General features: G+C 45.7%; 1 protein-coding gene across 15 annotated transcripts in view; it reads left to right on the top strand.

Moving 5' to 3' along the window:
* MYLK (myosin light chain kinase) overlaps positions 1–12,121 on the top strand; it is a 265,973-nt gene that overhangs the window by 123,328 nt on the left and 130,524 nt on the right. For 14 of the 15 annotated variants that reach the window (XM_067738675.1, XM_067738679.1, XM_067738673.1 and 11 more), the window contains one exon: positions 11,113–11,320. The exons of the other annotated variant lie outside the window; for it this stretch is intronic. In XM_067738675.1, the coding sequence (XP_067594776.1) occupies positions 11,113–11,320 (208 nt within the window). The remainder of the gene's footprint in view (positions 1–11,112; positions 11,321–12,121) is intronic. 15 annotated transcript variants of the gene reach the window in all.

Genomic DNA, 12,121 nt, shown 5'->3' on the forward strand with positions numbered 1-12,121 from the left:
ACCAAGTAGGAACAGAAGACTACAGAAGACTTTGAAGACATTTCATCTCACCGCAGAGATAAGATGTTGCTTCCATTAAACAAGAAGAGGAGTTTATTCAAAGCAGTTTTGAAAAACTGAGAAAGAAGATTTTTTGAAAAAATTAATGATAGCTAAAATATTAACTTCAATAGACTGGCTGGAAGATGAAAGTCAAGGAAGTCTCCCAGAGAGAACAAAAAGAAGGGGAAAATAAATGAGAAAAGAAGAGAAATGTAAAGGGTCAGTCTAGTAGGGCTAATATCCAACTCGGGAATTCTGTAAAGAGAACATAGTAAAAAACAATAGAGAGAGAACTGTCAAAACACAAAAATTCCTCACAATTGGAAGATATGCATTGCCAGTAATGAAAAGACCTATTACCAAGGGTCCAATACAATGAATGAACTAAGACCCACACCAAAGCAAATCGTCACGGAACTCTAGACTGTCAGGGATAAAGAGAAGATTCTAAAAATTTGGAATGAAAACACACACACATGCACACGCACGCCACACACCACACACCACACACCGGGTCATAGAGGAAGGACCGCCTTGGCGTTGTACCTCTCACAGCAACACTGGATGCCAGAATCATTGCCTGCAAATGCCATGAAGCAATACCTTCAAAATTCTGAAGAGAGAGATTTTCTGCTCTAATTCCTTTCCTAGATAAACTGTAAGTTGAGTATAAAGTAGAATATTGATACTTTTGGAAATGCCAGGTTTAAAAATTTAACCTTAAGAAAGGTTAAATTGTCCTTAAGAAACCACTGGAAGGCGACATGTTTAACCAAAGTGGATGGTTAAAGAGGAGGGGTGACTGAAAGTCCCTGGACCACTGTGTGTCAGACCTAGACAGCATAGAGTTTAGATTGGAGGACAATGACAGAAGATTCCAGAAGGGCTCTCTCCAAAGAAGAAAAAAATAAAAGCCACTGATGAATTCATTATCTGATGCATTTGACCATTGCTGAGAAGAATTTTATAGTTCTCTTGAGAAGTTGGGTTCTTAAAAAACGAATCAAACCAAAAGTATGGCAGGTATTAACTCCAGGAAAAATGTAACAGTAATATACTATGTAGCTTGGCAATGAGCAAAGTTAGAATGAAGCAAACACTAACACACTGGCTTAATAAAAATTCAGATGTGGTTATTGGGGGTGGGGGTGGGAGGAAGGGTTTATGTGGGGGAAGATTTGAGAGCTGAAAGCTCATATTCCATATAGAGATGTTAAGAAATAAAGTCTAAAATTAAAAAGAATAAAATAAGTAGTTGTGTAAGGCTGTTATTTAGAAATACAGGGAAAAAAATACCAAAAGAAATGGCTAAAAGACTTGAAGGTGATTTCCTGAAGGAAGTGGAAATTGGGGGTGGGAGGGGTAGAGCAGAGGCCTGCTTTTTTTTTTTTTTTTTTTAGTGACTTAATGTACATTTTGACCATGTACCTGTCTTGGTGAGAGTGAAAACAGTTTAAGACAGCATGTTTGATTGTGTTTTTCAGCCCAGTGGGCAGTCAGACACTGACGTTGCCCAGGGAGCAGCTTTCAATTCCTTATCTGGCATGATTCTCTATGCAGATCAGGGTACCTTCGAGCAGCAGGGCCTGGGGAGGACATCCTGCCATAGAGCAGCAAACTCACACAGCTGCGTTCTACCCTTCGTGCCAGGTATTTTCTGACAGCATCACAGAGACCCCCTCCTGGCCATACGGATGCAGGCAGCCCGCAAGGTCCTGCTGCCAAAGCCCCACCTGCTCCCCCACCTCCCTCGCAGGCTGCCACCTGGGCGAGTCCAAGCAGAATGCAGGCTTTGTGCGATGACGTGCCTGCAGAGCGGGTGGTCAGCGGCTGCCAGGGGAGCCCGTTTAAGCCAAGGGGGCCAAGCCGAGATAGTCTTAGGTTGTTGGGACCCCCTGGTCACTTTGGCCCACCTTTGCTTTTAAACAGAATCACCTCATATTCTTTGAGAGTCCTCCTAGGCCGGGACCTTCCCAGTACAATCTGTGGCCAGTTTTTGAGTCTTGTGGCATCTGGGCTGTGCTGTTTCGAGGGGTCGTGAGCCGTTGCCAAGTGGGCTGTGCATTATTTGGGGAGGAGCCCTGTGCTCCATCTCTTCTGCCAGTGAAGTATGTCTCTGTCTCCCCAGATCCAACCAGGACTGGCCAGAAACTTCAGATTTATTACCCCAGATTTATTTCCTTCCCGAAATTTGCCCATGCCCTTGACATTCCAGGGCTGCATAAGTCAGTGAGGCAGAAATCAAGGGGATGGCCTCTGTCTCAGAGTTGCACGTGGTATTACAGGAGTGGAATGATGGTGCAGACAAAACTGTAGAGTGGATATTTGTTTTAAAATGTGCTTTGTGATGTTACATAAAATCAATGATCACTTTTCAAAAGGGGTTTGCTCTCTAAATAAAAATAATAAGCCAGTTCAGCGAAGGCAGAAGGTGGTTTCAGTTTAAAGGGTTAGATTTTTATCTAATTAAGGGCGTGATGCCTCAAAGTTGTCTATAAGAATTCGAGTTGTGTAATATGAGGTTCAACAAGCCCAGAAGTCACAAAGTAGTGGTGTTTCTTAGGGCAGAAATACAGCTTCGTGCTGTTAAAGCTGGGAGCTGAATGGATTCTAAGGTAACTTATTATAAGGAATTACTGACTTTGAAGAAAAGGAGAGACAGAGGATCTAACCTTTCGGATTTGTTAATGTACTGTTGTACATATGCTATCTCATTTGGTCAGAAACTTGTCCATGGAAGTGGATAGTGATATCATCCCATCTTACAGTTGTATAAACTGAGGGTTGCCCAAAGTCAGGCAACTGTTGCTTGGTGCAGCCAGCATCCAGCACAGGTCTGTCTGATTCCAGATGCCGTATACCTTCCTGAATTAGTCAGGACTCTTGTTTGCAAGGGACAAACCAACTCCACGGGTTAAGTGAAAGACATGTACTGTCTCGTATGACTGAGTGGATCCCCGCTCTGCCATAGCTCTGCCAGGCTGTGCCTCCCTCTCTTTTCTTCTTCACTGTGTATGTGATGTCTTATTTTGCACATGGCTTCCTTCCCTTAGGTGGAGGCAAGGACACAGGGGGCAGGGATGGGAAAATATGGCTGTGGACAGATAGCTTCAGGCTTACATCTTCCCAGCTTGAGGTCCCTGTGAAGAGACAGTTTGGTCTGCCTTTATTCTGGTTGAAATTGCAGGGAAGAGCTCTGATTGGCTGCCGTGGATCATGCTCATTTTGGAAGTCTGAGCGTTTTGGCCGGGAGGCGGCTGCCTAATGCATCTCCACCTGACTCACCTGTGGTGGGTAGAGGAGTGAGTCTGCTACCTCAAAGGAGTAGCTTACACTGGGAAAGGTAGGCAGGAGATCCTGAGCAAATCAAACAAAACCAAGCCACAGCACTAAGTTGTTAAACTTCTATGATACCACACGCCTCTTATTAATATTTTAATATATCTGAGGTATATCTCAACTTGGCAGTAGAAACTGGAGAGTGAGCTCCCAGGCCAGCTTCACCAGGTGGAGATGCCGTGTCCTTGGACACCATCATGATGGGGGTAAAGCCAGAACTCAGGGCTTTGAGTAGAGAGGTTTGCAGTAAGGCTGGAATCCCACAGCCATCCCACAAGGACTAGAGTTCAAACAGAAGAACACTTGTTTTTATAGGAAAACTCTGAATTTGGAAAAACTAGGAAAACATCAATGTGAGAGTTTTCCTATTACACTTAGAATTCTGTTTCTTTGTTGGACTGCTTCAGAATTTTAGGTGCTTGTGTCATTGAAAAGGAATCAGGGGCTTTCCTGGTGGCACAGTGGCTAAGAATCTGCCTGCCAATGCAGGGGACAATGGGTTCAAGTCCTGGTCTGGGAAGATCCCACATGCCGTGAAGTAAGTAAGCCCGTGTGCCACAACTACTGAGCCTGCGCTCTAGAGCCCGTGAGCCACAGCTACTGAGGCCATGAGCCACAACTAATGAGACCACGTGCCACAACTACTGAAGCCTGCACGCCTAGAGCCCGTGCTCCACAACAAGCCACTGCAATGAGAAGCCCACGCACTGCAACAAAGAGTAGCCCCAGCTCACCACAACTAGAGAAAGCCCGCACAGCAACAAGGATACAACACATCCAAAAATAAAATAAATTAAATAAATAAATTTTTAAAAAAAGAAAGGGAATCAAAAAGGTGCATGCATTGATAAGGTGAGCTAGATAAAAGGAAATCAAGCTTTTTGTTTGAAACATTCAGAAGGGCCTGAGGTATAACCCAAGACTGCCAAGCTATAGCCTGTCTCCTACTCTCTGTGGGAGAAACGGGATGTTCTCAGTCTGGCAGATGTAGGGATATGGGGTTGTCTGTGTCTTGGGCCAGAGGAAAAGAAAACGCCATAGAAAGTGAGAGTGCAAAAAACTAAAAATCAAGTTGCCGTATAATCCAGCAATCCCATTCCTGGGCATACATCTGGACAAAACACTAATTGAAAAGATACATGCACCACAATGTTCATAGCAGCATTATTTAAAATACCCAAGACATGGAAACAACCTAAATGTCCATGGACAGATGAATGAATAAAGAAGATGTGGTATATATACACAACAGAATATTACTCAGCCATAAAAAGAATGAAATAATGCCATTTGCATCTACATGGGTGGACCTAGAAGTTATCATACTAAGAGAAGTAAGTCAGAAAGAGAAAGACAAATACCATATGCTATCGCTTATATGTGGAATCTAAAATATGACACAAACAAACTTATCTGGGAAACAGAAACAGACTCACAGACATTAGAGAACAGACTTCTAGCTGCCAAGTGGAAGGAGGGGTGGGGGAGGGATGGATTGGGAGTTTGGGATTAGCAGATAAAAACTGTTATATATAGAATGGATAAACAACAAGGTCCTACTGTATAGCACAGGGAACTATATTCAATATCCTATAATAAACCATAATGGAAAAGAATATGATAAAGAATGTTAAAAAGAAAAAAAGAAAAGCAAGTGAGAGTGGCTGATCACAGATAGAGACCTGGAGCATCTTTCCCTGATGGCCCAGGTGGCATTCTCTGGGCCAGTTTGAGGACTGATGCTCTACATTCTGCTTTTGTGTTTCATGGGACTGCTTTGGTCCTCGCTGTTTCACGACTTGAACTTAAGGGCAGGGAGCATCCAGCAGTTTAAGCCTCTCACTAGTTGCTGTTTTTAGCTGGTATGATCTCTTCCTGATGGGTTCTGTGGGTTCACTTAAGGCTTTTGACTGTTGGTTAACAGGATTATTCAAAGCCTTCATTAAGTTCCGCCTGGCCAATGGGCCGTGTGCCAGTTGCTGACACAGACCCAGGCCGCTAAGCTCGGTCATGCCATGCCCATGGCTCACCCTTCACTCTCCACTCTCATAATACACCCATGATGTAAGTTTCATAGGCATTTTCTGTGGTCTGATTTGCTGGGGGTGTTAACGTTTTAATTCTCCTTTCTGTGCATCCATGTCCATTTATTATCTGGGTGAGCTTATACTTGGAGATGGGACAGAGAATTCTTCCACGCATTCCTCAGCGTCACTGATTAACTTCCCATTATTCTTCACTTTTTAAATCACCAGCCCTGTTCTAGTCATTTATCATAGGAGAATTTCTTTATTATAGAAGAAGCTGCCTTGAAACAGGGGAAGAGGTTCAGAGTGATGTGCTACAGACAGGCCGGCAATCATAGGAAGCATGGAGACAGTTGTGTTGCAGAATCAGCTTGTCCAGCTTGCGGCGGGGTGAGGTGGGGCATCTGTCCAGCAGGTTTCCTTAATTTCCCATTCTTCAGGCTCAGCCTTTCCCATCGTCAATTCAGTTACTCAACAGGTTTCAAAGAAATACTTATTGACAACCCCTCCATCTATTGTTCCCAGCCCCAAGGACTTCTCAGCTCACTGCTCACGTCTTCTTTGTGTATCTTCCCAACTCCCCAGTGTCCTGCCGGGCCGTCTCCTTTCACCCTGGCCTTAGGGTAATCCTGGTTTCACTCGTTTTGGTCTCCCTCCGTCCCCAACGTGGGCAGAGTCTCAGTTTCATGTCCTGCCCAGCTCTGCACTGCAGCTGTGTGGGCTCGCATTGTGCAAACAGGGACAGGCCCACCCAGGAACAGAAGACGTGCAGCAGATCATCAAAAACAGCAAAATCACCCCCTTTCTACCACTCACCGAGCTGAGAAGGCAGATGTGTTGCTCTGAGTCTTGTAGGGGTTGTGAAGGCCAGAGAACCTGGCCTTGTTCTGGGCTTATGCTCTGGTAGCCTGTCCTGGGCAAACTGGAATTAACTGCAAGCCCTTCACACACATCAGAGAAAAATGAAGAGACAGTACCCTTAAGAATGTTTCACTTTCAATCATTAAGTAGATCTTGAGACAGCACCAGGTTCTGAAAAACTCTCCAGCACGGCCAGCTGGTGTGACATGGCAGTGAGCAGCTGCCCGCCTGCAGCCCAGCTTTTGCCTTACCATCCAACACACACAGAATGAGCCCCCATTCCTTTTAAAGGCCTTTTGAGGCCGTAAAGTCTCTGGGGACATTTTATGGCACTGGAGCACAATTTTACTATTTTAAATTATTATAGGGGTTATGGTTACTATATCTTTATTTGTATGACAGATTGTCAGCTATGCCCTTGATTTACTTGATCCCAGGCTTTTGTTCAAGAACACAACCTCCAATTAAATGTGGTTTACTGTGGCAAAAATATGATTCTCCTTAGAATGACCCTCTTTGGGGCCATTTCCAAAAACTCATTATGGTGACAAGTCAGGGCTGCCCACTCATGTTCACAAGCCTTCTTCCTTGTGGTCACTTGATTTTCCCTTATGGAGGATTAGAGAGTATTAAGGCTGTGGGCTGGGGCCCAGGGTAGACTGGAGGGAGAGGAAAGAATCTTCCCCCAGAAGCTAAGTGGGTCACTATTTAGATCCAGACTATTTCAGGAATGGAAGGAGCCTGAGCTATCAAGAGCTGTTTTCTCTTCCATGAAAGGAAGGAATTACAACCTGAAGAGGCTAGGAATACAAGTCAGACCCAGGACTCAGGCCTGGCTCTTACACTGTCTTCTCTGTTCCACACTGACTTTCCTAGGCGTGTCTTGGGCATGTGCATGGCACCCATCCCTGTCTATCTTAGCCCACTGGGGTATTTCTGCTATAACAGAAATACCACAGGTGGGGTGGTTTCAACAACAGAAATTTATTTCTCACATGTTTGGAGGCTGGGAAGTCCAAAATCAAAGCACCAGCAGATTCAGTGTCTGGAGAGGTCCGGTTCCTGCTTCATAGCTGGCCAGCTTCTCACTCTGTCCTCACACAGTAGAAGGGGTGAGGGAACTCTCTGGGATCTCTTTTGTAAGGGCACTAATCCCATTCATGAGGGTTCCACCCTTCTGACCTAATCACCCCAAAGTCCCCATCTCCCGATATAATCACATTAAGGGTTAGGATTTCGACACGAACTTCGGAGAGACACATTCAGTCTATAGCACTGTCCTCCTGTTACTCCAGGGAAACAGCCCAAGACTTGCTTATGGGATGGCCATGACTTTTGTGAGTTCTTTGGCTTTCTTCCAAAGTGGGGAGCAGATATTGCTGTAGCCTAGAGGAGGCTTAGGGTCTATTAGAGATAGACCCTTATTAATGCTTTGGATTCTATAATATTTATGTCACCAAAAAAATGAATTTACAGTGAAGCACAGAGAGACAGCCACTCAACTTGGAGACCAAAATTGTGGTCCCAGATCTGCCACTTTACTACTGGCAAATCATCCACTTCTCCAGGCCTCTTTCCTTTGCTCTCTGGGCTTAATAATATGATTGGCCTTGCATGCTGTCACAGACACTTTTGGTACCCCACTCAGATCCCCTGCACCAGGCTGCTACACCCATTCCCAGCTGCTCTGATTGTTGACTAAGACCTGGGTTCCTGAATCCCTATCTCAGGTTCTGCTTCCTGGGAACCCAACCCAAGACACCTCCCTTGTAGTGTTGCAAGAATCAAATAAGATTCTATATGTGGAAGACCTCTGAAAACTAAAGTATCACTGGGTTTTTACTGTGGTCTTAGACTGGGCTGTAAGAAATCCCCCATCTGTGGCTTCTTGGTGGAAGGCCCATGGTGAAGGCAGATAAGGTGTCCAGGGAGGGCAGGGCTGCTGTCACACAACCACGGGTGTGAGTCCAGACTTCTCTTCTTTCCCCACCCAGGAGCCCAGGATAGTGGGCCGGCAATAAAAATGAGTTTACTTGAAGTTGAGTAATTTTTAGGTAACGTTAGGTAGTGGTTGAACAAGTTTTTCATTATTGAGAGGATAAGAATTGGAGCTGAAAATCATTCAGACCTTGGAGCGGAAAAAGGTCATAGAAATTCCTGCCTTTGCTTCAGATGCAGGGTGTACAAAAGTCCATTGCAAACCACAGCTTTCTAAGTGGTACCAATTTCAGCATGTTTAAAAATCACTGGGTATTTTAATATATAAGGGTGTTGCAAAGGTGGATCTGTTGGTGTGGGGTGGAGGGGAATGTATATGTATGTAGAAAATGAGAGGGACTTCCCTGGTGGTGCAGTGGTTAAGAACCCACCCTCCAACACAGGGGACTTGGGTTCGATCCCTGGGCAGGGAACTAGATCTCACATGCATGCTGCAACTAAGGAGCACACATGCCACAACTGAGACCTGGTGCACAGGATAAATTAAATAAATAAAAATTGAAAATGAGAGGAAAATGGAAAGGGAAAGAGGGATCTGTGTCCCTGAGGTCTGGAGCACTTGTAATGTCCCCAGTTAAACATTGACGCCTCAGGCCCTGGTGGCCACAGAGTTGGCACCGCTGCAGGGGGCCAGAGTACTTGCTCGTGGAATGCTAAGGACGCCTTTGGTGAAGTTAATGATTCATCTCCTCCCAGTCCCAGGGTTCTGCACTGCCTTTCTCTGACGCTGACAGAAGGCCACCTGGTCATCTGGAGGTGAGGCTGGCTCTGCCTGACAGGATGGAGGAGAAGATGATGATTCGCAGATTCACTATAGGACCAGACTCCCAAGGGGCTTCCTTCTGTAGGAAAGAGTTTCTTTCCTTAGTTGTTTCCTGAAAATATGCTTTCACAGAGAAAAAGAATGCTTTAACACCATGATTTTCTGATATTCCTGGGCATGAACCTTTGTGCCAAGATAGTGCCACAAGGTGATGTGTTTTATACAGACATGTGGCATTTGCTGCCTTCAAACATGCATAATGTTTTTTGTGTACCACTTTTATTTCCATTTCTAGATTTAAGTGCCCTGAGGGGCTCCACAGATTAATGAATGGTTGTGCTATACGTTCATTATACAGGCACACGAATATAAAAGGAACACATTTTCATTTAATTTTTTTTCTGTTTTACAAAGGTCAGGGGTGTTATTTGCAGGAATATCAGAAAATGATAGTTAAGTAAAAGGAAAAGAGAGACCTAGAGGCAATCGCTGTTGACACTTTGTTTCATATTATAATAGGCATTATAATATGCACGTAGTCCCCTTCAACAGCATCACCCTGAGATAGGATACGTGCTTGGTGAGGCTGCAATGGTGAGGCTGCAATGGCCAAGCGTGACGGCACAGCCACCTCCCCTCCCCTTTCTCCCACGTGCTGATAAAACCTCCTCTCTGACCTTGCTGGGGCGTATAGGAGGAGTATTGCTGTGGGTCACTGAAGGCTTTCTTTGTAAATGTAATTTGGGGTCATCCAGGGAATTTTGGGTTGGCTTCATCTGTATCTCTGCTCTCTTGTCTTGGAGTGGATCCGTGGATAAAAGCTACTGTTACAACCTGTTTGTAACGCCAACAATTTCTCTCTCAGGAGGTTTCTGTGATGTCTTCTGTGCATTTCCAGTGCTAAAATCCCCCAGTTCAGGTCCCAGGCTGTGCACTGACGGGCCAGTCTGAGCCCTGCTCCTCCGAAGATGAGTCCATTCCAAAGGGCCTGTTGAGTTTCAGGGGTTTCAGCGCCCTTGGGGAACTTTCTCTGAAGCTCAAGGTGATTTCCTGGAATTTGTCTCTCTCTGCATTTCCCCCTCTTTGGGAAAGTATCTTCTCTCTGAACAAGTTGCTGTGAGGCTCAGATATGCCAAGTATTTAGAAAAGTGCTCAACACTTAGCGCTCAACAGATGTTAGCTGCTAACTATTTGTAGAGAAAGAGTGGCCTAGGGCAGCACCGCCTGATAGAAACATCACGCAAGGCATGTATGTAGCTGTACCTTTCCTAGTAGCCACATTAAAAAAGTAAAGAGAAACAAGTGAAATTAGTTTTAACAATATATTTTATTTAACCCAGTATACCAAAATGACTATCTTTTCAATATGTAATCAGTATTTTTAAATTATCGAGGTAGTTCACATTCTCTTTTCATGCTAACTCTTCAAAACCCCACGTATAATTTACGTTTACAGTGCAGTTACGGTGCAACTCGGGATCCGCCACGTTTCAAGCGCTCAGCTGCCACGTGTGGCTAGTGGCTGCCATTACTGGGCAGCTCAGATCTAGAACCTTGCTACCCAAGGTGAGTTCTAGGGACCAGCAGCCTCAGCATCATCTGAGAGCTTGTCTGAACTGCAGAATCTCAGGCCTGCCCCAAACCTATAGAAGCAGAATCTGCATTTTTAACAAGTGATTCATGTTAGAGTAGGAAGCACTGCTCTAGAATCCCCATGCTCAGTCCCCACACACTGGGGTTCTGATTTAATTGGTCCAAGGTCGGACCTGGGCACTAGTATTGCTTTAAATCTCCCCCTGGTGATTCTAGTCATGCATCCAGGCTTGAGAGACACTTGTGTGGTGGGCTGTGGAGCCAGGATGCCTGACTCGGCCACTTGCTACCTTCAAGACCTCGAGAAATCTACCAAAACCCTGCGTCTCAATCTCCTCGTCTCCAAAATGGAGATGAAAATAGTATTTGTTGCAGGGGATGTTACGAGGATTAAAAGAGTTAATACACGTAAAGCACCCAGAACAATACCTGCCACATAGGAAGTACTCTTTATGTACAAGCTCTCACCCTTTCTTCTTTTCCTTGAAGGTCCGGGGTTACCCAGAGCCCCAAGTGACATGGCACAGAAACGGGCAACCCATTGCCGGTGGGGGCCGCTTCCTGCTGGACTGTGGTACCCGGGGGACTTTCAGCCTTGTGATTCATGCTGTCCGTGAGGAGGACAAGGGAAAGTATACCTGTGAAGCCACCAATGGTAGTGGTGCCCGCCAGGTGACAGTGGAGTTGACGGTAGAAGGTGAGTCCCAAGAGGTGAAAGCCCTGGGGAGAAATGAGCCATCAGTTTCCCCAAGGCCTGCAGCTCCTGCCTCAGCCCTCTCTTGGGAGAGGGACGCACAAGAGAAAGCATCCCCATCCCGGAACTCAGGACCTGTTAGTCTGATGGGGGCAATGTGGTCCCTGGAACAAGGGAGGCATCCCAGGGGACAATGTCAGACTACACATCACCTCCCTTTCTGCTCCAGCCTTCCCCTCGCTTCCCCTCACACTGAGACTGGTACCAGATTCCTCATCATGGCCTTACAAAGTGCATCCCGCTCCTGCCTGGCTCTCCAGACCCTTCTCCTACCACTCCTCACCCTGCTCGCTCCACTGTGGTCACACTGGCCCTCTGCTTGTCCTTGGGCAAAGCCTCAGGGCCTTCACCCGGCTGTTCCCTGTGTAAAGAAGAGCTCTTTCCGCAGCCCGGCCCCTCACTTCCTTCAGGTCTCTGCTCAGACGTCCCCTCCTTAGAGAGCCCTCTCTGACCACCTCACCCCCTGGACTCGCCATCCTCTCACTCCACCCGAAATTCTTCTCCTGGGACTGTCACTGCCTCCCCTTTGATTACCTCCCCCAAGCCCCGCCTCTAACTGGAAGCTCTAGGAGAAGAAGGACTTTAGCTTGTTTACTGCTGTTATCTCCAGCATCTAGAAAACTTCCTGGCGCATGCTAGATACTGAGCAATGTTTATTATCATCATTATAAAGTAGTACATGCCCATCATAAACAACTTTGTAAAACTCAGAAAAATGTATAGGAGGTAAACATACAAGTGTGT

The sequence above is a fragment of the Pseudorca crassidens genome, chromosome 5 (genome assembly GCF_039906515.1).
Source record: "Pseudorca crassidens isolate mPseCra1 chromosome 5, mPseCra1.hap1, whole genome shotgun sequence".
NCBI lineage: Eukaryota > Metazoa > Chordata > Mammalia > Artiodactyla > Delphinidae > Pseudorca > Pseudorca crassidens.